This window comes from Lepisma saccharinum, chromosome 4, assembly GCF_977018435.1.
Source record: "Lepisma saccharinum chromosome 4, izLepSacc3.1, whole genome shotgun sequence".
Taxonomy (NCBI): domain Eukaryota; kingdom Metazoa; phylum Arthropoda; class Insecta; order Zygentoma; family Lepismatidae; genus Lepisma; species Lepisma saccharinum.
This window is the reverse complement of record NC_139232.1, coordinates 105,937,784-105,965,497: the sequence shown is the minus strand read 5'-3', so window position 1 is coordinate 105,965,497 and position 27,714 is coordinate 105,937,784. Positions and strand designations below refer to the sequence as shown.

The following is a 27,714-nucleotide window of genomic DNA, read 5'->3' as shown; positions in this document are numbered from 1 at the left end:
ATTACTAGGGAGCGGAATTTGATGAAATGCCATCTTTTTTCTGACATCTCTGACACGATGCCCACTAAATATACACAATATTACACTTCGTCTAGAGCCAAAAATTGTAATTTTAATGTCCATTTTTTTTGCATTTTGTTGCAAATTTTCAGGTTTTAGGTCATTTTTCCCCATTTTCGGTATTTTTCCGTCGTTTTTCAGTCATTTTTCGCAATATTCGGTGTATTGTTTCGTCATATTTTGTCACTTATTTCATTTTGGTAATATTCTTGAGTCTTTTCACCAATGTGAATATATGCCTATATATGTCTCGCAGGATTGCAATTTACAAGCAAAAGAAATGCTGAACTGGTGACAGTTTTTGTTGTCGGGGGAAACGGCCAGTTTTTCCGTCTGGGGAAAACTGGAAAATTAATGCATTTTACACCAATTAATTTAGTGTATACGACTTTTTCATTAAATTGTTTTAAAATTATTCGGTTGTTTCCATTGGAAATCCTCGTTGCATATATTAATTGAATGTGCATGTGGTACGTATCATTTGGTGCTTTTTTAAATTTTTTTTTTAAATAAAGCAAGATTGCATTTTGTTTAATTTCCTTTTAATTTCAATTATTAACCTGAAACTAACAAATTAAATGGTAATTTTTTCATTTTTAGGACATTCTATAGGTCATATTCCTATATTTTTAGGTCATCAACTTCCGCTCCCTAATCATTACCATTTGTCACTTCTGTATTTGCTAAATTCATTTCATTTTTCATTTTTTAAATTTTTTTTCTTAACATTCCGATTTTCTTTGCATAATTTCTGCTCGCGTAATGCCAGAACCTAAATGTAATGTAAAGTCAGGATATTGCTACAGGGTATAGTTTTTTTGGTCAACGAGAATTTCCGAAATCAATTTGATCATTTTAAACCGTAAATGCCGTAGTGATTAACCTAACCGTGTACAAAGTAAACATGAAACCAAATGTGTCTTGGTTAGCCAGTATATGTCTGCGTGCAATCCAGAAACAGGATACTCTATCGTCGATTCTTCTTGCGCAACCAACAAAAGAAAGTTCTATCTTCGACGTATATGTCAGGTAGTTTGGCCCAAGCGCTGGGAAGCGACAATAATTGCAAAATGTTAATAAAAAAATAGCAGGATTCTTATTTTCCGAATGTGCTTGTGTATTACTGCTTTTGCTAGCGAGATGGAAAGTGGAAAATCGAAGGAGAGTCCGTTGTTATAGTGTTTATACGCCTTATTACATGCTTTCGTCTTAGCCTACGGACAGCGTGACCTTCTTGACCTCCTGATTTCACCTTTCCTTGCGGTGCCGTTGCTCAGATTTTGGCGTATCGGACAGATCGTCGTGTGAAAGTGTACGTGACCAGTCTTCCTCCCCCTTTCTCGAGCTATGCTCATGCCTGTTCGTTGAAACTCACCCGTGGATGAACATTGATTAGGAACTACAGTACTTATCTTTGCGGATATGCTGATGTCTGTGCGTGTTGTGGTGATGAGTAGGTAAGGCTAAAGGTTAATCGGAAGGATACTTCCTGGGAAAAGTAGTTCCCTTCTAATATCACCGGAAAAGAAAAACTTCCTTCGAACCCGAACCAGTGAGACTGAAAATTGAGAGTGGCTCAGATGTCAGACGACATAAATGTTTTTGTCAACTGACATATGGTCCACCATGTAGAATCATTAACCTCTGCTCAGTGTGACAATAGGTTCTTCCTCTAGTTTCATTTTACCAAGAAAGTTAATAATGATAAGAGTGCTGACTGCAGATCATATTTAAAATTAAGTCATTACGTCATTCATGTAAATTGGATAAAAGCCTGCAGTTAGTTGAGATGCTGCGGAGACGAGACGAATCTCGGTCTCTTCTGGCAATTCAAGCTTGAGACGAGAACCAAGGACGTATTTAGGGGGCTCCAGGGGTCCGGATCCCCCGAAAGACTTTACAAATACAAAAATGAAATAATGAAAATGTGTTATTTGTTTAAATTTATTTGAAGGCAGTAAATATTTAATTCTTATAATTAATTTATTTAACATTAATTTGAAGTGTGTGTGTCTCAACAAAAACTGACTTAATACAGTAAATCTTTTGTTGCATAACAACAACATAATTATTTTATTAGAAGTCGCTTGACACTAAACTATCCTACCGCACTGTCAAGGACGTATTTAGGGGCGAAGGCCAAGGTTCCGGACCCCCCCCGAAAGACTTACCAAGTACTAACATTAAATAATGAAAATATACTTGTTTGCCATTTGCTGTATAATCGAGGTTTATTTATTTCCGACAGCACCAAAGTTATTAATCTGAAACTTCATTTTTCTGAATCTAACATTCTTTCTTGTTATTTAATAAATATTCAATTCTTTATCTATTTGACATTAATTTCCTTGCCAGAGCAGTTGCTTTAATACAAATTTTAGCGGTCTTAAAACTACACGCTAGATATATCTATTCTTGGTTTTTTACCTATTAATGTAATAATAGCAATACAATATTAATTTAATATTTATTAATTATTATCTAAATGTAATATAATTACTTTAATTTAAATGTTTATATTATTTATTACTATTATTATTATCATAGTTATTTCTGAGACACTGGGTTCGGACCCCCCCGAAATAAATTTCTAATACGTGCCTGACGAGAACCAAAGTGTGTCCGAGACTTCCTTTTCACCCTTTGATATTATATTTGAAAAACACTCCTAATACAAATTTATTTTACTGTGCTGCTCATTCAAACACACTAAGCTGAAACCTACCGGATTACTTATATGCAAGATTTAAAAAAATGTTTATCATGATTGTAATAGTGTCAGTTGTGACTCTCTGAAGCCTTATTGCTTACATCCAGAAAAAAAATCGATTTTGTTAATCAAGAAACATGCTCAAAGTCAACTGTTGTTGTGGAACTTGCACAGTACTCTTACTTCCCTCAGATTTAATGACTCTTAATGTTCCATCGATGCAAAACAAGTGGACGACTTTACATTGGAAGTATTCAAGCATTTCCGTTATTGGTTTTGCTGTTGCGACAAGAAGAGATTGAAGTCTGCATTGGAAGGATTTCCGTTATGTGGCAAAGCAAACAAGAGGAAATTGAAGCTTATGTTGGAATAATATCCATTGTTGTCAGAGAAACTTTACTTTAAAAAGTTATAGGCTTTTAATGACTTCTACAGATGGGCAAATGTGTCCAGTGGCAGGCTGTATAGTATATGCTTATTCATTACATTTCGAGACGTCAACGACAATCGGCTAAGTCTCGTCTTGATCAACATCTGGAAAACTAACACGTGGCAAATTAAGGGCGCAATTCCAGCTTCGGCCGATTGATTTCATTTGTTTTATTTCGCTTTTCTGCCGCTTTCCTGCTAATCGCACACATGAGGATGAGTGATATGATGAAATTGATTAAGGGACACTCAAAAAGAACATCAATGTCCAGACCGGGATTTGAACCCGGCACCCCTGACGTTGTAGCGTGCTGTGATAACCTTTCTGCAATTATTCAACTTTCATCAGATGCCGAGGGTAAGAAAATGTCAGGACATGATTCATAGTTAAGTAGCCTCAAATAATTCGAACAGTTGCGTTAAAAAAAATGTGTCCTCAAAAGTTTGTTTTTAAGTCCACTTTACGCACAGAAAGGCTAATCGGGACTGGACCTACAGTTTAAAGTAGGATTCGAACCACTATGTACCTCCGCCGGGTATCGAACCCGGGACCCCTTGATTACAAGGCGTTTAGCATATGATCTCTATTGAAAGGTAATGATGTTCCCAACTTTGTTCACACTAACAGCAGATCCGCATGGAACTTGTTTTCAATTCCCTGCCCTTAGCACTTTCCGATAGTGGCACAATTAGTGTATTTACCCACCTCTAACCTTGGAGTATGGAGAAACAGTCTTCTGGTATTATTCCAGAAGGTCATGATGGTTACACTGCACCCTGAGCACTTCTCGCAGACGGTTTTTAACTTGTGGATGCACAAGGTCAACTACTGTTGTGGAATTTGCACAATATTTTTTCTCTGAAATTTAATGGTTCGTAATGTTCCATCGATGCAAAAGGAATTGATGCCTCTTATTGGAAACATGTGCTGTGGCAACAGAAGGAAGTAGATGCATGTATTGGAAGAATACTAATTGTTGTTTGCTAAGGCGTAGAGGAGGAAATTGAACCATCGCTATTGTTGTGTGTTTAGCATACGACGCGACAGTGGCGGCAATTGCGTTCCAAACCCGGGGTGCAAGCATAGTGCGGAGGCAAAATTGGCGAAAACTGGGGGTCAACTATTCCCCTCTACCCCCTAATCGTTGCCACTTCGACGCGATAATGAGGCGTCAACATTGGAGCATTTGCATTACTGTGGGCTAAAGTAGATTGAAAATGTTTCCGTTATTGTGCGCTAAGGCAAATAGGAAATTGAAGCGACAATACTGAAATAATTTCTATTGTTGTTCAATACTAATGTGTAGTACAGGAAAGGAAATGTATAGAAACTGTATTGCAACTGTTTTCCTGATTATGCTAATTGGCCAGGAAAAGAATTATTACAAATTAATCAGATTTATGTAAACATAAGAATTTACTATTTCCAAGCAAAACTATTTGATTTCCTGCGACATTTCTGTGGTCTCTGCTACGCGAAAAATCATCTTTACATACTCCCCCTCCCTAGTCCGCAGATATTGAATCGTGGACGTCCGGAAGGGGGAAGTGGGACACCACCCTTGGAAAATGAAAGTTAACCTTAAGTTTTGTATTCACACACATACATTTTTTTGTCATAATAATTTTTATGTGAACTTTGCAGGAATATGTTAACTCCAAACTGAAGGATTTTTTTTGAGGGGGCAACACTAACATTGGGGAAAATATGCCTCGTTTACCCTTATGGAAAATAAATATATACCCGGAATTAGTGTTGCCATAGTAGGGTCCCTAGTCGAAGTTTATCGGCTTTTAACAAAAGTAAAGCGACAAAAAAAACTAAATTTACATGCGATTTTGTCAATTCTATAACAAAAATTAGTTTTTTTAATTTTGCAAATTCTAGATGAATTGACTTTGCCCCTTATAGTTCCTCCCGGCCGGAATCGTAATTTGCTAATATGCAGGCAAACGCAGAGAATCCCTGATCAAACCTATCACTCTCGGATTCAAGTTTTATGGCTTCAAGACATCCGTAAGGAAGACATGGTTCGATAGGCTGGGTTGTGAAGTAGCTTGTGCTCTGTGGAGAACAAAAATGGTGTTAAAAGCACTGGCAGTAATGGTCCCAGGAGATCTACACCATATTTTGGGGAGATAACTGGTTGTAATCAACACCACCGAAGTTAAACGTTCTAGAATGCGGTGTGGATCTTCTGGAAGTGCTATACGTGTCGCTCTTAACACCACTTTTTTAGTGTGAAGTGACAGTAATACGTGAAGGCTGATTGATGGATGCAATCACGGACTCGAGAAATAACGAAATTGCCCGAAGTGTTCCGATTAAAAGCCTGTGGGACAGCCGATACAGTCAATTAGGAGGAAAAGTGGCTGCTACGATGGCCTAAAACAACTCTTGCAAATCATGCACAATGCCAGTTGGAATCACGCTGTGCTCACAGATTAGAATCTGGACCCGATATCCACCTCGCATTGGTGCTGCGGGAAGGTGATGTAAAAGAATGAGGTAACTGGTCTGTTTTCTCTGACCATTGTCCACAGACTACCGTTGCTATCTCGGAGGAGAAACCTATGTGTGGCGTGACCCCGAAAAGGACTCTATGCAAGAAATTGAATCTTGTGCAATCGTGCAAAATGTCCACCAGTTTCCTCCCCACCATCCATAATGTGCTCTTCACGTGGTCATATTGCCTCACTTCCTATCTTCAGAGATAAAGAATTTCCGCATCCTTTTTTTTTTCCTAATTCCTTTCCTGTTGTCGTCGCAAAGATCTCAAGGCTTCTTCCGGACACAAACCATTCCCAGCCGAACGCCATCGGAATTGTCCTTGTGCAGTGAGGCTGGTCATCGTACTTTTTCACTTCCTGGCCCTAAACTTGTAATGCGAGAGCTGGAGTCTGCATCAGGAAGTGGCTGCCATTGAGACACACATTCGACTAGGGAGAGGATGATTTTGGCACACGCTTCTGGCTACTTTATGAATTGCAGGCGATATGAATGTCACCGAGAATGTTGTGGTGAATATTTATGGGTGCTTAGCTGGGAACCGACAAGGGTTTTAACACGCCATAAGATGGAGAGAACAATCAGTGATGGAAGTCGTGAAACCTAACCGATCTTGTAGAACACTGGTTACTGGGTTTGGAGGATCTACAATCGTGGATGCCCACCTGCGGGGTGAATGTGGGTCATTTTGGATCAGAAAAATTCTGAATTTGTTTGTTCCCTTTGCCCTGTTTCTTTCTTCCTCTAACTTTGCACCTTCTTCATACATCTTGAAATATATTTATTCTTAGTCTCTCTTCTTTACTATATTTTCTATTCAATCTTCTCTAGTTTTCACCTTTATTTTCTTAGTTTATCTCTTTCTCTCTAAAAATGTTTGTTTTACGAATGCCCACAAATGTGACACACGATCTCGCACAGACATACAACCACTTTAGAATACTCTGTGTTACTTAATCACACTCGGAAGCAGACCTCCTTGTCGGAGTGGTTCGACAAGGGGTCCCTGGTTCGAATCCACGGCTGGGCATGGGTCTGCCTTGTGAGTGTCCCTTCATCAATTTCATCATGTCATCAATCATCCCAATCTTTGCAAATTAGCCAAAAATGGCACAAAAAGCTATGTAAAAAGGCAAACCAATCACTAAACAGGACACCAGAACTAACAATGCCCTTGGCATTTACTTTCACTGTTACTACTTTACATAACAATTTTCAGGGAAAGATTTGTGATCTAAGTATGACAGAAACGTGGGGGTTGCTTTCTTATGAAGGACATTTACTTTGCTTTCTGATACTACATTTTCTAGCATATACAGAGGGTACTGGAGTTGCAGTTGTAGTATATCTGCTGTAAAGGTATAAGTGGTATTGAGTAGTTAGTTAATTCGTATCACCGAAATAGCACATTTATCAGAGTAGTAATTAAGTATCGTCACAATAAAATATATTTTAGTTCGAATCCATTTGAGACCGTAAAATACACGTAAGCTAATTTCTAAGATGGAATCAAACGTATAATTTCAACTCCCGGAAGACCTATGGGATTACGTTACTTTTAGACGATATGTATTGGTGTCACGAACTCTCTCGACTGCTTTCGTGATAATGAGACAAGACTCATACATTCATGATAAATATGAAAATAGGAAATCTCTTCTTTGGCCGTAAAGGGCCCGTGTCGAAAGACATGAAAAATCGTGCGTACAACTGAAACATGCGAGTACACACTACCGTGATGTTCTGAGTTGAACAGGATAACTCTTGCTCTCTTCAACAGTTTGAAACTACACAATAGTATTATATTATAATTGTCCTATAACTTGGTTATATCCCGATTGTCTGCTAGTAGTGCTAACACCTCAAGGTCGTTCATGTGTTCTGCGACACGCAATCCACTGCTTGAGTTTACATACCGAGTTGTTGAAGTAGATGAATTTGCTGAGGCATCTCTGGTGACAAGGAAATCCCAACGGTGTGGTTTGCATCAAGCCAAACGGCTAAAACCAACAAAGTATCAGCAACAATTGAGCACGTATTGTTAACCAGTCGTATGACTAATGGTTTCCAGAGTGTATTTGCATAATTTTGAGAATTCTTTGTTCTGTTTAACCAACGAGGAAATTCATTACACTCGCAGTATGTCTGAAATGTAAACACACACTTGAAAGGCATCGGTATGAGATTCTTTAAAGAGAGATGGAAGCGTACAGGACAACTAACCTTCCAATCCTGTTTCAAGATATATCTCTCCTGTGCATTACCATGTCATTGACTTATTTGGTTAATTTTACTTCGTTTTTCTATTACTTTCGGCTAATCACGAAGATGAGGATGAGTGATGAAATTGATGAAGGGACACTCACAAACATACCCAGGCCGGCATTCGAACTCGGGACCCCTGACATGGTAGACCGCTGTGCTAACCACTCCTCCACTTCTGATATTATATTCGTGCATTTTCTAATCTAAGCTTACACTGATTACTTAATACATATTTTTTGCATAACTATTTATGTTTATATGAGTAGGTTATGTGGTTCATGTTTGGTGCTCTTAGCATTATAATTACACAACTGCATCCCTAAGGTAATACTATTCACTTTCTTTCCTACCCTGCTGCATGTGTGCAGAAAGCTTTCCATCCGGAAAAAAAAAGTTTGAAAACCGCAACTTTACGGTCACTTTCGCTGCCTACTTTTTTACGAACTAATTTTTCGCAAATTAATACTTTCAGGAACTTTCAAACGTGCAACAAAGTTTCTCCAAAATTAATACTTACTTTTCCCACTCATTTGCAGTTTCCTAAATGCCTTCATCCTCTTGTACAAGTCATTGCACAATCGGAACTTGTCCCGCACAGGGTGCAGGAAGCATCAATTCTTGTCTTTTCCCATATGTGGCAACACTGTGTTTTCCTCTGACCACATAATTTCGTGGTCCTTTGTATAGGTCGTGGGTATTGGACATCGCAGGAGAACACAAATTTCCTTATTGAGAGTTTTCAATAACTTATATTAATAAATCGATTGCTCTAATTTAGAGGGTTACATTAGAAGTATAATTGTTTCTCAAAATTATTTTTTGATAATCTAATTTGTTACTCGTCGTTAGATGGCACACAGAAATAAATAATTAATATTGAACAGTGTTACAGATATTTTCAAATATTATTAATACAAATTTTACTAATTATTGTCGTAAAATGGCATGCAACAATAATTCATCACTGAGTATCCAAAATTTTGCTCATACTAACATCATAATATACTAGAAAAGCATATCACACAACCAATAAAAGAGAATTCTATTAGTACTGAAGTTCCTATAGATGAAAAAATGTCATTTCGTGGTACTCGGGCTGCAAATAGTAAAATATGAACTAGTCTATAGATATTAATCAAATCCTTTATACATGGCGTTGCCAGCAGTTGGGGGGGGGGGGGGGGCAGGCCATTGATAAAACTTGATCAGTAGAAAGAATAACAACAATAATAATTATCACGGTTTTCATGGTTATTATACAATAATAACTATTATAAACTATTGAAAAAACAAATTTATTCCAAGGCCATTGATAAAACTTGATCAGTAGAAAGAATAACAACAATAATAATTATCACGGTTTTCATGGTTATTATACAATAATAACTATTATAAACTATTGAAAAAAACAAATTTATTCCAAATTGATGATTATTAATAATAATAGTAATAATATATATATACATAGGAAAAACTAAATATGCTGACCAAGGCAGTAATTTATTTTATTAAAAACATAAACTAAACGTAACGTTTCAACCTTCTAGCCTTGTTTTTGTATCTTGTTACTTTTGTACTTGATACAGAGTCTGAAGAAGACCTTGCTAGAAGGTTGAAACGTTACGTTTAGTTTATGTTTTTAATAAAATAAATTATCTACTGCCTTGGTCAGCATATTTAGTTTTTCATAATCATGGAAACAAGGCTTAATGGTGTTATAATATACATAGGGAGACTTTGCTACTTATTCCACCAGATGAGCTCATATCCAGCACAACTGTGTTCCATTATTTTCTTCACATTTCATAGCGTTAGTGTACTGCCATTTTACTCGTAAATTTTATGTTGTGCGACCTCTCACATAACTCTATATCTTTGAATTTTGGAAACTGGAACTACGTGATTGATTAGATGGTAGATTCTGAAATTATAAAGTGCTTCTTGTATTTTACACTCAATTTTTTCATATAATGCAGTTCTTACTTTGATTATTCTGTTTGAATACCAACTACATGAACTTTATTTCCGTTATAAAGAATAAAAATAACACTGTGTACCAATTGTGTCTATCATTGTGGTGGAGTCAGCAGTATGAAAATATCGGGCACCAAACAGTAAAGAATTATTATAATTACAAGCTACAGTGGCGGCGATTGGGTTCCAAAACTGGGTGGGGGGGGGAGTGCCAAAACTGAGGGACAAGGCAGGCCCGTAGCTAGAATTGATCTCCAGGGGGGCTCACGGTTTATCAGGGGGGCTTTGTAAATCAAGTTAATTTTTCAAAAGTTTAACAGTGTTAAATTAAGGTAAATTATTTGGGTGTGTGTGTGTTTGGGGGGTCATTAAGTTAATATGAAACTTAGAAATATCACACAAATAATACATTTCTCTCTAGCTATGTTCTAAATCATCTCTTGAAGTGTTAATTGACTGCTACTGACATCTCTTATTAGATACTAAACACTACTTATGTATTTATATCATACAAAAAAAATGCACAATATTCAATCATAGTGCCTACCGTACATTCCACCCCCAGCTGAAGGAATAAAACTTCCCTTCGTTCCCAAACTTAGAAACTGTTGACCTTTGATGCAGTTATGGAAGGAATGTGGATGATGACGTCAAAGTCACAGATTTCTGTCTAAACGAGAGACCGCAACAGGGACAGCAAAGGTACGGATAGAGAAGCTCCACTGTGGTTGGTTGATTGATTGAATTGGTGTTTTAAGTCCATTTTATGCACATTAAGGATACTCGGGACTGGACCTACAAACCCGGGACCCCTTGATTACAAGGCGACGACGCTACCACTGCGCCATCGGGGAGGCCCAGCTCCACTGTGAAAGAACATTCTGTAGTCTAGAGAATCTTCTAAATACTTGCCGCTACTTCGATTTCAGCTCATAAACAAGATTAAGTTTATGTTCTGTGATTTCATCCTTCAGCAAGTTGTGAGCAAAATAATATCTGCTGTCTGCATTTTCACTCTTCACTGCAAACAAATTATACAAAATAGTTTTACCTAATATCAAGGGGGCTGACGTCAGTACCAGGGAAAGCCCAGGCTGGCTACGGCCATGCTATGCAAGAACTTTCTAAACTCTATACAACCTACTAAATACAGGGTGTCTACAAATGATTGAAGCAGTTTCACGATGTTACTGTACGTGTATTATTGAACATATTGTGAAGTAACATGACAGTTTTGTAGAGAAACTGAACAAGTTTTGTGACACGGTACAAGTGTTCGATATGTCACCTCTTGGTGATTCTGCGACAAAAAAGTCACCGTGAGGCAATGACAGCAGTTGTTGATCATCATTTCCACAACGATTGACCCATCGGTTTGATACTCTGGTGGTTAAGATTTTGTGGACATCGTGATGGAACTGGGGAGAGGAGGACCATCCAAATGGTGGATCAAGTTCTCACTGTCTGTCTCTAACATGTCAAGATACTCGTATTCTGTAATGGTTGTTCGCCGAATAAAGGGCCGTAAACTAAATTTTGAGATTTCACAAAAAGCATTGAGTTCCGGAAAGTCACGAATATGCTCAACGGCGTCACGGCGAACAGAAAACTCCCAAAACTTGTAATGTGTCACAAAACTAGTGGAGTTTCTCTACAAAACTGCAAAGTTACTTCGTTTGTTGGTTTGTTTGAGTTGGTGTTTTAAGTCCACTTTATGCATAGTAAGGCTAATCGGGACTGGGCCTACTGTTTAAAGTGGAATCCTAACCACTATGAGCCTCCACCGGGTTTCGAACCCGGGACTCCTTAATTACAAGGAGACGACGCTACCACTGCGCCATCGGGGAGGCTCAAAGTTACTTCGTGATACGTTCAATAATACATGTACAGTAACATCATGAAACCGCTATCAATCTTTGTAGACACCCTGTACATTCCGCTACTTAACTTCAGTTCATAAACAAGATGAAGGAATGTGATCTTAGTTCTGTGAATTTGTCCTTTCATCAAGTTATGACCACATAATATCCGCTGTCTACATTTTCACTTGTCACTACAAACAAATTATACAATAGTTTTTACCTAATGACCGGGTGCTAACGACGATACCAGGGGGGCTGAGTCCCCCTGGCCCCTGCCTGGCTACGGCAAGGACAGTTTACTTTCCCTTGGTAGATAAGGTTTTTTAGCATAGTGCAGGGGCAAAAGTGACAAAAGTGGGGGGCAACGACCCCCTCTCACTCCCCCTAATTGTCGCCACTGTACATACGCTGTCCGCAACTCTTATGTTAGTTTCACACATCAAACGTCCTAGTAATAGAACAGTAGATATGAGTGATTCAACAGAACTTTGTTTTCACGTGTGTGCATGTTGAGGACATTCTTGGAAAACCATCCAATTATCCTATTGAGTAATTACCAAAAGTGTCCTGACGTCAATTATTGGACTTTAATGGCATAATTGACACCGTGCAACACATCTGATTCCGTTAAATATTGTCCTGGTCCATAAATTAATTTTCTTTCAAGGACAATGCGTAATTCAGGACCTACACCAATTCCTTAACGCACGACCATCGAAAATTACACTTGGGAACATCAGTTGAGCAATCTTTATAAAAAAAAAGTGAAAAACTTGTTTGTCAAGATTCCGAAGAACGTGTTGGAAAAAGCCAAGATGACATATCTGACGTAAATGCTCTACGCTAAGGTGCTCATTGTTACGCAATTTCCGAACCAGTTTTGGTTTGAATGAGAAGATTATCATTGATTGAGGAGTTGACCGAACCATCTTTAATGAATGATGAGTAGGGAGGGACCTTGATTATTCATAAAGGCAACATAACACCCAAGAGTGTTAATTCGTGCAAAAAAGTGTTAATGAATGTGCAGCGACAGACACAGAACCCGAAACGTGTCAATTATATGTTGACTCCAATAACACATTAATGTGCATAAACGTCAAATGATGCACCTTTTGGTGTTTCAAAATACTCCCAGAAATGCATAAGAGGGTACTTTTATGACATTGTGTTCCGTGTAACGCACTAAATGGCAACAGTTGAGAAGACCAGACACAATCTTCACAAAGGTAACAAAATATAACAAAATTGCACATTTAACTGTCAATTGATGCATTAAAAGTGCATCAATCTTGATTACATTTAGAGTTCTGTGTGCATGTTCCGAACAAATTTTTCACCCATTCGAAATCGCGAAACAACGCGGATTTGGTTAGAATTGTGGGCTTTCTCGCGAATTTCAACAAATTAAACAACGAGAATAACCACGATAATCCAACATTATTGTGTTATACTCTTAAGAAACAAACTGTACAATATTTATGCATGAAACTATAACGCACACATTTCCCAACATTTTATCCAAGAGGAAACTAGAATACATGTTACACAAGGAATAATGCCGACAGCTACATGAAAGCACATGTAAATGAATGTTCCCACGTATTTTCACATTCTATCGGAACGATTTGCGTTACCGAGCGAAGTGGCCCGATTTTGGCGGAGACCGAGGGCGCACCTACTGTCATACGAGAGCCGTAACATCGATAATGGAAAAAAACTACCTAAAAAATCGCTTCCAAAGGAACAAACTGTCACGAACAGACGTAGGACATGAGACACAATTTAAAATACTAGTTTGAAAGCACAATGGAACATTGTCTGCCTTGGCAGAAAAATGTGCTTAAATTAAAACCCGAATTTTCGGGCAAAACGTAACAATCCATAAATAATAGGAAAATATGAGTATGGAAGAACTCCAAAACCCAGACACCAGCCGTTGTATTCCAGACAGGAAATATCTAAGGAATCCCTAGTCAGTCATTGCCTAAGCTTACCGGGTCACCAACGGTGTAAACATGTAAATAGGTGTAATCGATCGATTGATTTGGTTTACTTTACTTCGCGTTTTGTGCCTCTTGGCTAATTTGCGAAAATGGGGTGAGTGATGAAAGGATGAAATTGATGAATGGACATTCATAAACAACCAAGCCCAAGCGGGATTCGAACCCGGGACCCTTGGTGTAATCGAGAAAGAAGCTACAGGTTATTGACTCGGCATTGCTTAGGCAAATTCGATTGCAATAAATAAGTGGAAGAACGAGAAGTGAGGGGTCAGTCAGTGAGCTTTGGGCAGTACGAGCGAGTGGGACGATTGTCAGTCAGACGATTGGGTGAGTCTCAAGTCAGACGGTCTCGAGTACAACTTTTCACCATAGAACTTCTCATCTAGCAGACAGACAGGTATACCTTTTCATCATGCTGGTCCAGTCTTTGAGGTCCTAAAACTCAAGTGTTGTGTTTTGCCATTCGCATGTGTATTTATCACTTCTCGCACGTTACCATTAAGCTCTCCATAAATAGCGAGTAGGACATTGTTGAGCATGAGTGCTGAATAGGCTACGCTGCCAAGATTCGATCCCAGTTCCTTCAGGAACGTTACGATAACACCTATTTTGGAAAAAAAAAACCACCGAAAAATGAAGATTCCTGTTGATGACTTTCCTTGTGCCTAAGGGAGTTGGACCAAGGAACTGAAGATGAGCGAGGTCAGATCCAGTGGCTGCCAGAAATATTTTCCCCGGAAGGGGACATAGAGAAGAGAAAGAGTACATAAAAAGTAGAACTGCAAGGGCAGTGGCCAGCAGATCTAAGATTTACTTTCCTTCCTGAAGTACCGACCTCCAGTGCATATGGGATACGGGTACACCATATCCCACGCTAATGCTGTCCGAGAAGTTTCACTGCAATGGAGATCGGAGAAAGTTGCGATAGATCCCTCGCTAGCGTCGTCTATCAATAGTTGATGTATACATTTATTTCACTTCGCTTTTCTGCCATTGTTTGCTAGTCGCGAAGATGAGGATGAATGGTGGTAGGAGGAAATAAAGGTACAATCACACAGATGGACAGCACACAACACAAGCTCTACAGAGGATTATAATGGCAGTTCAGACGCCAGAGCCTCGCTAATCGGCAAAATGCAGTCCAGGGTGTACTATGTGGAAAAGAGGATCCCCTTATACAACATCTATTAATAGAAAATGGGTTCTTTACACTATTTGAATGATTTAATAAAGCTGAAAGATTAGTCCTCGTTAAACTAAAATAGGCTTAAGTCCACTTCATGCTCATATATTCTAAACGGGACTGAACCTACAGTTCCATCCAGAGATAGCTCAATTTGGTTCGTTCATTTATTTTACTTTGCTTTCCTGCCACTTTTGGCTAGTCGCGAAGATTCGGATGTGATGAAACTGATGAAGGGGGACTCACATAGAGCCCCCAGGCCGAGATTTGAACCTGTGTTCTCTGGCCAGCCTCTTTATAACAAGGTAACAAGGTTACAGCTGTGCCATAGGGTAGTGGACCTTTCCTTATCAAAGAATTCTTCCATTCGTTATATTATGTATCAAAGTTTAAATTTAAACCTGCCTATAACATCAGTTTCTATTTGAATTAAATGGACTTAAACCAGGCACGTAGCCTGGCTAAGGGGCTGAAGCCCCCTGAAATCCTACGAATGTCTAATTGAAATAGTGTATAGTATAATTTTACTTCCGTAGCAAGATTAAACATTAGATCGTAAAAAGTTTAGTGTATAATAGAGCAAACAGCAAATTTTATATTCTACAATTTAATCCAAATAATATCACACAATATAAACTTTGAGTAAAATTTGCCCCTAAGTTTGTCTTTTTTTGAACGGAATGTGTAAAACTTAACATAATACAATAACCATGATCTTCATTACACTAACTGTACAAAATATAAGAAAACGTCACTCATACGGTGGATCGAGTAGCAGTCTCTCCACTTATATAATAACAACATTTACATTTGGATTAAAATTGGTTTACTTTTAATAACTTATAATAGTTATTATTGTAAAATAACAATTATAACCGTGGTAATAACTATTATTGTCATTAATATTCTGCCAAACAAGTTTTAACAATGGTCTGCCTCCCTTACAAATATTTTGGCGACGCCTCTGCTGATAGAGGATGAGCCCCCCCCCCCTCGAATTCTGGCTATGGGCCAGACAACCACTTGTGGTTAATAGAAAAATCGACGAACTCGAACTCGGGCCTCCGGTGTGGTTGTCAGGTGCTCTATCGACTGGAAATCTTGTGACTCTTTTACCCGGAATTCGTAAATTCACTGTTACTCATCTCAATTAAATTATATGGCAGCAATAAATCTAGTCTGACCTAACACAGGAGCTATTCAGAAAGAAAATGTATTTCTTTCGCAAGAAGTACAGAACGGTATACCAATATATGCTGATGATGCTACGGTACAATCTGTCCCAAAACATTTCTTCGGTGATATGGACCAAAACCGCGCTAACAAGACGCGTTTCCACACACAAAGGAACGAGACACTGGACCACTTCAGGGAAAGTTGAGATTGGCAAATCATTTGAACCTTACTTCCCGGTTCATTTAACCCTGTCTGTCCGGTTTCATCCATTTCAGAGTGAAAAAAAACAACCGGATTTCAAATTGAATTTTTGACAGTCTCCGTTGAGGGACATATGTGGAACGTCTCCATGTGTTTTTTACATCGTGTCCACTTTCGCTTGTTTCCCGCCGTCTACAAGTCACGACCCGTCTGAAGATCAGATTTTTTTTGCTTCTGGGCTGGTTATCTCTTGTTTCTCGTTCGACTCCCGGGGAAAACATGATTGATGGCTCTTCATTGGCGACACCCAGTGCGGGAACCTTAAGATTGCGAGTATCGGTAACATTAAGACATTGCAGCCTATACTAGTGACCAAAAAATGAGGCGGGCGCTGTTGCCAAACTTCAAACTTCTGCTCACAGCTGGATTTATTTCAGATTTACGGCAATGTGTTACATTTCGGCAATCTTGGCTGCAAAGATCGGGCATGACAATGCTATATTTCCCTTGATTTATGCCAGACTAGGCAACGCTGCATGGTCAACGTTGCCACATCGTGTGAGGGAAGCAGCAAATCTTGAACCTCGCTCAATCTGCCTTTCCCATGTGTGACATGAACACATTCCTGCACATCGCTTTAATTTAATGGCCAACCCTCCCTCGGGGCGGGGGGAGGGGGAGGCTGGAATTGTAAAGATGGATATTCATAGCTGGATTATAATGGGGGCTGGACATGCTATAAATCTTTCGTCATTACCATTTTTGCCCTTCGTTTCAGAAGTTTTTCAAAGGCAAAAATTATAATAGGAGGTCATTTCAAAGGTGTTTGCATTTACCATTTGGTTTTTTCCCGAAATTTTGGATTTTTTCAAATTTCGAGAGGGGCTGTAGCCCCATCAGCTCTCTGCTGCATACACCAGTGTGTATGCACTAACTAACTCCGGCCTAATTATCACTCCTGTGCACCACTATGAACCACTGTTAGCATGACGCACTTCGAAGCGAGGTGACCAGGTTTAAATCCAGGACAAAGCATTGTCCCATTTCATCCTCATCGCCGCGCTTAAACCAAGAGATGCAAAATCGAGATGATTTCTTTCGCGGAGTCTCTCTGCCCTAGTCTTGCGTGTATGCAGTTACCAACTTCATTTGAGGATGTCGGTCATTGTACCAAGGGAAGGTATTTCAAGTTCAAGAACTGTTCGGATAAGCTTACGCACGCGACCTTCAACTTATTTGACAAAGGTACTCATATTAATTGCACAGTTGTGTACTTAGAATGGTTCTTGCTGCTCTGAGAACAACGAAGCAGACTTTGCCTAGTAAATACCGCCATTGTACCACTTAGCTCTTGTTTGTTTTGCTGTGCGAGCTTACATTCCATTGAAAGAGTAAGTGATTCCCACTTCTTCATTGAAGGAATCTTGATGAAACGTTTAAACGCTAAGTATCGACGACTTGTTAAACGGTCTCTCGTAACGAAGATATTCGAATTCAAAAATAAAGTTGTTTAGATTTCCCCTCATTAGTATTCGTACATATTTGGTTTATTCACTCTTAGGTAGATGTATCAAATACAGAATATATACTTAAGGCAATACAATCGGTAGTATACAGTTAGCAGCACATTCTTCAGTAAAGTATTGTCAACGGGTAGATTTGTTCTTCGGTGGAGGGTGGGATTGTTTGGCGTAACGTGGTCGGAGGGCAGCGTTGTTGTTCTGGCGGAGCAATATCAGAGGGTATCATTGTTGGTCTCGTTCAGAATTCTTAGAGAGCAACATTGTTTGGTGCAGCATTCTTAGAGTAACATTGTTTGGTGCAGCATCCTTCAAGAAAAACATTGTTTGGTGCAGCATCCTTAAAGAAAAACATTGTTTGGTGCAGCATCCTTAAAGAAAAAAAATTGTTTGGTGCAGCATCCTTAAAGACAAACATTGTTTGGTGCAGCATCCTTAAAGACAAACATTGTTTGGTGCAGCATCCTAAAAGACAAACGTTGTTTGGTGCAGCATCCTAAAAGACAAACGTTGTTTGGTGCAGCATCCTAAAAGACAAACGTTGTTTGGTGCAGCATCCTTAAAGACAAACATTGCTTGGTGCAGCATCCTTAAAGACAAACATTGTTTGGTGCAGCATCCTTAAAGACAAAGATTGTTTGGTGCAGCATCCTTAAAGACAAAGAATGTTTGGTGCAGCATCCTTAAAGAATGTTTGGTGCAGCATCCTTAAAGAATGTTTGGTGCAGCATTGTTGGTTTGGTGAAGCATTGTCAGGGAGATGCATTGTTAATTTGGTAGAGAATGTTCAGAGGGTATCATTGTTTGGCAGGTCATGATTAGAGGGTGACATTGCTGGCTGTATTTGGTTTATATTTTGTATAACTTTTCTGGCACTTTAAGCCAATAACGACGATGGATAACATTGATAAAAGAACGCACAGAAAGAATCACCCATGACGGGGTTGGTATACCCCAAGTCCTGAACGTATCACCAGTTCGGCATCTTTGACATAACCCCAGAGGAAGCCAACCGGAACCGTATCTGGTTTCGAGCCACCACCTGTTTTTCTGCAAAGCGCTGTTGTCACTTTTACCTGCAGAGTTTAGACATCCATTCATTCACTGCGACGTTTTACTCCCAAGGTCTTCATATTGCATAGAAAAATAGCAAAACACAATAACACAACCTAACAAAGATAGAGAACCGCAACCTCGTGTTCAAAAATCTCTATGAAACTGAATTAGCAACATCTCATTTAGTCCACGTGGACTTGATGAGAGCTGTCATTTCTTGGACGGACGCTATTGGTTAGAAAGGTTTCAGGGGACGATTTATTGCACTGCACGTGGACCTGATATATGGTTGTAAGGGGGAAAACTGATCTTTCGGAACTTTCTTTGAAGTAAAGTGAGGTTTCTTTGGGGACGAGCACTATACTATAATCCGGAACGTTCGGTGACGTTGACCATGGAGGTGGCACATTGTCCGACGGAGTGTATTCTCGGTGGCAAACAGCTCGACTAAAGATTTGAACAGGGCCCATGTAGAATTTTCCATGTAACCAGAAGGTCAAGAACAACAACGTTCGCAGCGTTTGCACCTGCTGCCAGTTCAGGAGCAGTTTGAAAGCGAAAACTGGAACTGGCCGGAGGTGTTAACCAAGTTGACCACGTGCCAGCTCTTCAGAAAAGAACAATTCGAACAAGATTCGTTCATCAACGGAGGACAGCTCAATACCGGAAATTGCTAACAGGTGCTGCGGCCTGACGGAACAAAGGGGAAAATGGTTCTTTTAACCGAAAAATTTATATTCTTCCGGCCAGTCCGATCTTTACGTTCATGACATTGGCCCACGTTCACTTTTATCGCCGCAAAACAGGGAAGTGGAAGTGAGTAAGTAGGACACGCGTTTCTTCTGCTCTGAAGTTTCCCAGTTCAAGGTTTTCAAGGTTTTTCGCATGGTGGCTGCTTAAGTGCACGCCTTGTTTATTCAAGGGAGTGACTAAGTGTAGTGACAATTAACAAGCTGCAATATGCCAATTGTTTGTTGATATCTATGCTGTAGCCTTGTAATCAAGTTCTCTCGAATTCAGTCCTCGGATCCCACCATAGGCGTAACTTGGCGGGGGTAAGGGAGGGGGCGCTTGCCCCATAAAAAAATCAGGATTATTAAATTTACAAGTTAGGGAACTTGAGGAACAAAGTAACAAAGAGTAATATTTGTGATTTCAGTTACTTAGCAAATAATTCTGGACTCTTAATATTATGAGATGGATAACTTTTCCAATCTCTTCTCCCAAAGGTGAGTCCTAGGCTTGATTCTGCCCCTTGAAATTGGGGCCCAAGTCTGGTTCTGCCCCTTGAAATTGGGGCCCAAGTCTTGTTCTGCCCACTCAAAAACTAGGGCCCAAGTCTGGTTCTGCCCACTCAAAAACTAGGCCCCAGGTCTGGTTCTGCCCACTCAAAAACTAGGCCCCAGGTCTGGTTCTGCCCACTCAAAAACTAGGCCCCAGGTCTGGTTCTGCCCACTCAAAAACTAGGCCCCAGGTCTGGTTCTGCCCACTCAAAAACTAGGCCCCAAGTCTGGTTCTGCCCAATCAAAAACAGGCCCATGGATCCCACTGTAGATCCAGTTCCGATTAGCCTATTGTCCTGAGTTTGCCCTTATGTGTGCTGAGCATGGATGCCAACAGATCTTTTCCCAAGGGGGGCAAAGACCCCCAAGCACAGTCTCGGACCCATGCACATAATACTTTATGTGAAACTGAACTATATTTCCGCAGATTGCATAACTAGATATAAATCAAGAGGATTACAAGATTAAATATCCGGGCAGCATTTACAGGAAACTACTATTTCATTACAAAGTTAAATATGACAAATGTGCACATTAAAAAATCCCTGCTGTACACTACTGAGTTCTAAAACACCAACATGAAGTATGAAACATTTTGTATTAATTTTTTATGCACAGGAACTACAAATTATCGACTTATTTGAACTTCTGTCAGCACAACAGTTTATAAAAAGGGGCCCATCACCGAATTATGTGCCCATAATATCAGGATCAACCAATCAAAAAGCAGAGATGAAAATGCACCTTTGTTGCTAGGAATGCATTGGTCTATAGCGAAGTGGTTAACGCTGTTATCTTGTAATTAAGGAATCTTGGGTTTGGATCCCATTTGAGACTGTAGGCCCAGCCCCAACCAACCTATCTATGCAGAGATTGCCCCCGGATGTTTACATAACAATAAATAACGATATCCGTATATTTAGATCTGTAGATTACCAGAAACTGAAAACCTGGTAGAGGAAAGATCATTGGCTCTGAAGAACTTAGTAGTGACAAGAATTTTCAAAAAGAGTTTCCCACGTTCCGTATTTTTTGAAAGACCCGATACGGAAAGGCATTTTTTCCCGTACAGATCCATGACGAAATGTTTTCCGCTAGCTTGTTCATGAAATGCCGCGAGCTTCGGCCGTAACACAAGAATAAATCCATTGTTGCGGGAACGAACATATGTCATCTACATTCAGGCTGCGGCAACAATGTCATGAAACGGTAAATTAATTTTCTTTCACAATTTCATAACCACGTGTTCCCGTAGCTATGGTGTGTATATCCCCACTAAACCTTTGATGTTTCTTCCATAACGGAGTGGTTAGCATGATGCCAAGGGTCTTTGGTTCGAATCCCGGCCTGGGTATGATATTCTTTGTGGTGTCCCTTAATTGCATCATATCATCAATAATCCTCATCGTCCCGATTAGCCAAAAGGTGGCAGAAATGTGACGCTAAATAACAAAAATAAAAAAACATAATTTATAATAATGATTATATTGCAGTATATAATACTTATTAGAATATATCGAGAAATACTTTTATCTTGTATTCTTATTTAAAATGTATCAAAATTTAACCACAATACACCTTAAATGTATGATTTTTACTTGAATAATCACTTAACATTCAACATATCTCATAAATACATTATCTATATTATTTATTTACAGTATTATTTATTGTTTTTGATGGCGAAATTAAGGCACAAGCCTTTTCTTCCACTTAACCATTTCTACTTGAGATTTTACAAATTGATTAAAATAGCTATTTGCGAAATATGTAAAAATTAAAAACAAAAATACAAAAGAAAAAAAAACATGAAAAATATACATACATCACAAAATAAGTTTATCTTTCCTTAACAAAAACAACTCTTCCAAGACCCGTAGTCCGGGCTGACACTTTCTTATTTTTACAGAGTTCTCTTGCGGTAGAAAATTGTACCAATCACAATCAGATAGAATGTCAAGATCTCACTTTAAAAAAAAAATAATCCGTAGAGAAACGTTTGTCTGCCGTTCTCGTACCTACATTTTGCCAAAATTTGAGAAAATTTCTCTTCTTGCTTCACTTCCAATTCGTTCAACATTTCCCCGGCAGAGAGTAGTCTTCATTCAATTAAAATCACTTCCAAAGTCTTGTTAACTGCATAACCAGTATGCATACGTTGTAGCAGCTGAACAATGCTTGTTTCGTTGGGCAACGCCTTCAGATAATTGCTTCCTTACAATTGACACTTAACTACACAGCTTTCAACACCTTCAATCAAATCGAACGTATACATGTGGTTTTACATCTTTATTTATAAAATAAGTGGGTTTAATCAATGGGTTAGAGATACAAGGAATATGGCTATAAAAACAGAAAGCAAGGAAATATATTCAGTTGAACTTTCAATTTTAAAGACAGTTACATAAACATTATTTACGACAGTTATAATCATGCAGATATAAACGATAGAAAGTTAGGAAGCATTCTTGTATTCTTGTGCATACTTTAACTTATTATTAATGGTGTTCTTAATTCTTGAATTCACAATTTAGATACACAGTATACACATAATATGAATTATCATAATGTGTTTATGGAGTGATTAAAAGTTACCAATTAATGCCTGAAGCGTAGTCTCGTTACCAGCTTTGTTCGTCCGTAGCGCACTGGTTCGAGAGTGGCTTCTGGGCTTTCGACAAGGTAATGGTAGTTTCTGGCTACTTATGAACCTCACGATCCTAAAGCCCTGCGCTACTTAATTTCAATAATGCTTTTGTCTTACTTGATTTTAAGCCCCAATCAACGCCCAGGGACTAGGAAACCTTCCTAGAATGACATAACAAGGAATGAGCAAAGGGCTGGCAAACAAGCTACGCGATACTGACCTTTATACCCCGCTGATACAAAAGCATTAAGGAGGTTACGATGGCTTTTACGTGTCTTTAGGTACGCATCTGCTGTGACGTAACTATCCAGATGTCGCTGTACATCTATTTTGCCTGTTTATCACATTATGTAACGTGCGGTGAGAGGTAAGTTTTTGGCTTTTTGGCGCCCTTAACCCATCTTTGGAATAAGAGGGAGTTGTTTATTCTGGCACAAAAGGTCCCAAAAGTATGCGGTGTTTCGAAATTCAGGTTCTTGTGCCGAAAGCCTCTGATTGGAGATTTTCAGCGTCGTAATAAACTTGTGGCTGGCAAAGGCTTTATTCTGTCAGGATTGTTTTGGCCTTCTTTCCTCTTCCCCTCTCTGATTTGGTAATTTCGAACTTTCACCAAACGTTCTTCTTTGTCAATTTGTAAGATATTTTGTCCAGGGTGGACCTCTTAAAACCCAACGCTCGACGAAAGAAAAAAAAAAGAAGAGCTGGCACATCGCTATTGCCTATCATCTTAAGCCAACGAAGCCAGAGGTCCCAGGTTCGAATCAGGTTTGTCCAATTATCCATTTCATTCAGTTCATCATTCATCTTCATTAACTCAAGACGTAGAAAAGAGCCATAAAAATAAACAGAATATAAAGATTTGAGTAAATTAGCGCGTTGAGCTATCGACTCATGTTGTTTACGAAGGTTCCGGGTTCAAGTCCTGTCAAGGCACGCTCGTTCCCTTGTGCTTGTCTTTCATCTAATCCGGCCTCATCGACACGACTAACATAGATGTAGAAAATGACGCTTATTTGCCGAAATACAAAAATATAAATTAAATTTAAAAAATGGTAGAATTAGATAGACCGTGCTTTAAGAAACGAAGGAGTTATTCTATCCACACTTCGAAAAGTGAGGTTCTCCATATGAATCCTGATTAAAGCATTCTGTATTTGTACAATACTACTGATTGGAATTTTAAAACTCTTCAAAATTTCATTACTAACTTTTTTAATTGAAGACGAGAATTTAATATTTTGGGTTTTGAGAAAATACATTGCATATCTATATCATCATAACAAATAGAAGGACTTTTTCTTAAGATATATTCCAAAAAATATTCAAAACATCGACACTATTAGCCTACAGAGGTTTAAAATCAACGTAAAAATTACGAAATTAACGTAAATACAAGATAGATAATGTAGTAACAGGTCAGTTTTGAAATGGTATTCAATTCAACTCATTGACAGATATTGATTGACAAGCTAAAATAAATATTTTACTTGAAGGACTGGTAGGGAAAGAGCATGAATCAAGTTTCCGATCTTCTTTACATTGGATTTCAAAGAGAAAATTGTAATGGATGTTGCATAGAAGGGGGCGGACACGTAACTGCCCAGCACAAGATATGATTTATGACCTGGCTGCCATTTAGTTGAATAGGAAATATTTCAAATAAGTAAACTGGGTTGCTCTCTTCTATGTTCTTACCAACTCCTGTGCCATTTTGAAAGAAAAAAAGAGGATCTTAATAATTGCATCTGCGAGTTGTTCTCGTTGATCGAAAATGGGTCGTGAAGAATTTCAATGTTACCCATAAAATCCAAGCTCATATCCCCACAAGCCTTCCCGGTCAAGCTAAGACTGAACTCTCCCGTTTACGTAAGAGATCACGGTACACCTCGACGAGACTGAGGTACAAAGGTCACTTTCTTTCACGGGCGTATGCGAACAGTTCAACCCGTTGCGGGATTTCTACGTAACTTAAAAACGTTATGTCATATTTCGTGCATCGTGGCGGGCAAAACTTCTTACCAATATTCGAGAACCTCACTCGCTGCTTTCTCCGCTTGTGAACAAGCAGTTGAATATTTAGTCCAGAAGCGGTGGATATACATATTAACCTAATAAATTTGTTACGGTATATAGTTAAGGGTTCTTTTCTTGGTTCGGAAGGGTTCTGTATTGTCAAGTGCCGTGAAACGAGCTGTTTTATTGTTGCACGTGTAATTGTTCGAACCTGATTGTTTCAGCCTTATGCAATATTGTTGTGAAAATATGCTGGAAGGCATATATCTACCTTAATCCAAAGGCCTGTGTGCGTGAAAAATGGTTGTTTTAATGTTCATAGATAGAAAGATGTGATGTAACGTAGTATAGTTTTGCATAATAGATACTGGTGTAAGGTACTGGTGGAGGCATAAGTGTTTCGGATCCCACTTTAAACTGTAGGTCCAGTCCAGATTAGAATTACTGTGCATAAAGTGGACTTAAAACAACAAATCAATCAATCAATTAGTAAGGTACTGATGACGGTTGCAGGAAAGTCATTCGTATTCCATTGCATGAAGAGAGATCACGAAAAATTACTTTCGTGTAATCTTTCAGCAATTTCAAATAAGTCTTCTTACGTATTACGTGAATATTTTCCTTTAAGTGTGATTCCATGTTAGTTTTAACCTAACTCATGTTGAACCAATCGCTCTTGATATTGGCGCAGAAGACATCAGATTTCACTAAGTTTAAACCCAAGATAAGTCATGGATATTTTGTACTGACTTGTTCATCCACTTCATGATTGTCAGCATTCATTCTCATCCTCGGAATCTTTTGTACATAAATTCTTATCAACTCCAAAAGCAGAACACAGAATCATGTGCTACTTGGTTAAGGAAATTTGTCCTACAGTACAAATTAAAGGCGTCTGTATGTGCATAAGGTGGACTTGAAAACGCAAAGAAACGAACGCTTACACAGCCAGTTATAATGTCTACATAGATCTGTCTCTTGAGAGTGAACGGTTTTAATTGTAGACAATACCTGGAGGTCTTACCATGCTCACATTCACTTGAACTTTAGCTTCTTGTATGGATAATAGGATAATACACCTTCAGGCTATTACATGCTTTATTGTGTTCTTGTCTTCCAACTTCTACTGGAAGCTTCAATATTCAACTATGCTTTTTCACATAGTTAGATGTCATTCCAACAAGCGTAGAGATTACAATTAATCCTTGACATTTTGCAGAATTTTGTTCTGTGCTAGTACTGTTAGATATTTATTTGTTCCTTTATTCAGCAATGAACCAATTGAAAATAAACAGTGTCATCTGTTGAGCTAATGTATATTCACAAAATTTTTGATGCTACTAAACAGATGAAACTGATTGATAGAATAGGTCTTAAGAGCTTCAACCAGTTTAGTTCCAAAGACAACAAGAACAAACGTAGAGAAAGTCTTCCTGCAGCCATAACCCATTATTTATTTTTCATCTTTGCTCCCTTGCACGAACCACCCGCGTCTGGTACAGGATATATACTACAGGAACATGGGTGGAAACAAGAGGAAAAGAAAGCTGAATGAGAATTCCCCCCCCCCCTGAACTTTCACTTGTTATTGCGCGGTATCCGGATTGGGTCATCGGCGAACAGGAAGACTATAGTAGGATGTGACCCTTACGGCACGGACCTTGACATCAGTAATCCTACACTCGATAACTTTCCTCCGAAGGTTAGGGGATCGAATCTCGGCCACATCATTGCTATACTTTCTTTTTTTCACATAGAGTGCCGACATGGTACGTGGTGGTGGGTTCAACACCCTCCGAAGGCATGGAAATATTTACTTTATCCATTTCTATTACAATATTTCAATCTTAATGTGGAGGTGAAGTGAGATGGAGTTGATTACGTAAACAGATGACTGTATTGTGATGGAAACTTGCTTAAACTGTAAATCTACTAAACTAATTAGAATATAGTACTATTAATTCTCCATCTCTAATCATGAATAAGTTCAAACTAATTCGCTTTAGATACGAAAGGGACGCTTCCGAATCGGTTCACGAAAAAAAACACCTGTCCTGATCACAATTTTGGGAAATGACTTACCCATTTCCGGGATCCCGAAATGTTTGGAAATTTCGAATTGGCGTACATAAAACGTGGTAAATTTTTGTAGTATATTATTATCGGAAAATCCTTTGAAATATGCAACTTTTATTCCGGAAATTCGAAATCTATTACCCCAGACAATGTGCATTCAACGTGCCCCCTTTTCTAACCGCTATATGGAGACCTTTCAGTTACATCAGAAATGTCTGTAAATACATTAGAATAGTTGTATATATTAACATTAGATGGCCATCAATATGTTGCCTAATTTCATATTACACAACCTTTTTAAGGTGAGTTTTTTCAAAAAACCTTAATCTGATTTAACTCTTCCTTATCGTTTCAGCTCTCCTATACTTGGCACTAGCTGGAATATCATGCATCGTGTCAGCATATCTCACAATAGTTCTAGATCCCAGGGACCTAATTATAAAACAGGTAAGTAAAGAAGTAAATTTAGTTTTGCATTCGATCTTTTCTTTTCTCGCTCAGATAGCGTATTTATTTAGATTGAATGTTTACTTCAATACAATAATACTAAAATATAATTTTTGTTACATTTTGATCAACATTCTTGCCATGCTGGTGTATGTGATCCTACCCTAAATTCGAATATGGAACACAATGTTGAAAGTCTACTTTTCATGTTGAAAAAGTCCCATTTACACTAAAAGAGAAACTTCACAATAGTTTGAGTTGGTCATTTTCATCAATAACTCGTGCACAAGATAGGAA

The 27,714-nt window shown here is 38.7% G+C and overlaps 1 protein-coding gene across 1 annotated transcript in view; it reads left to right on the top strand.

Moving 5' to 3' along the window:
* The window catches only part of LOC145986707 (scavenger receptor class B member 1-like), a 75,947-nt gene that overhangs the window by 18,907 nt on the left and 29,326 nt on the right, over positions 1-27,714 (top strand). Inside the window, exon 2 of the mRNA XM_083121028.1 lies at positions 27,326-27,417. Coding sequence (XP_082977154.1) covers positions 27,326-27,417 — 92 coding nt within the window. The remainder of the gene's footprint in view (positions 1-27,325; positions 27,418-27,714) is intronic.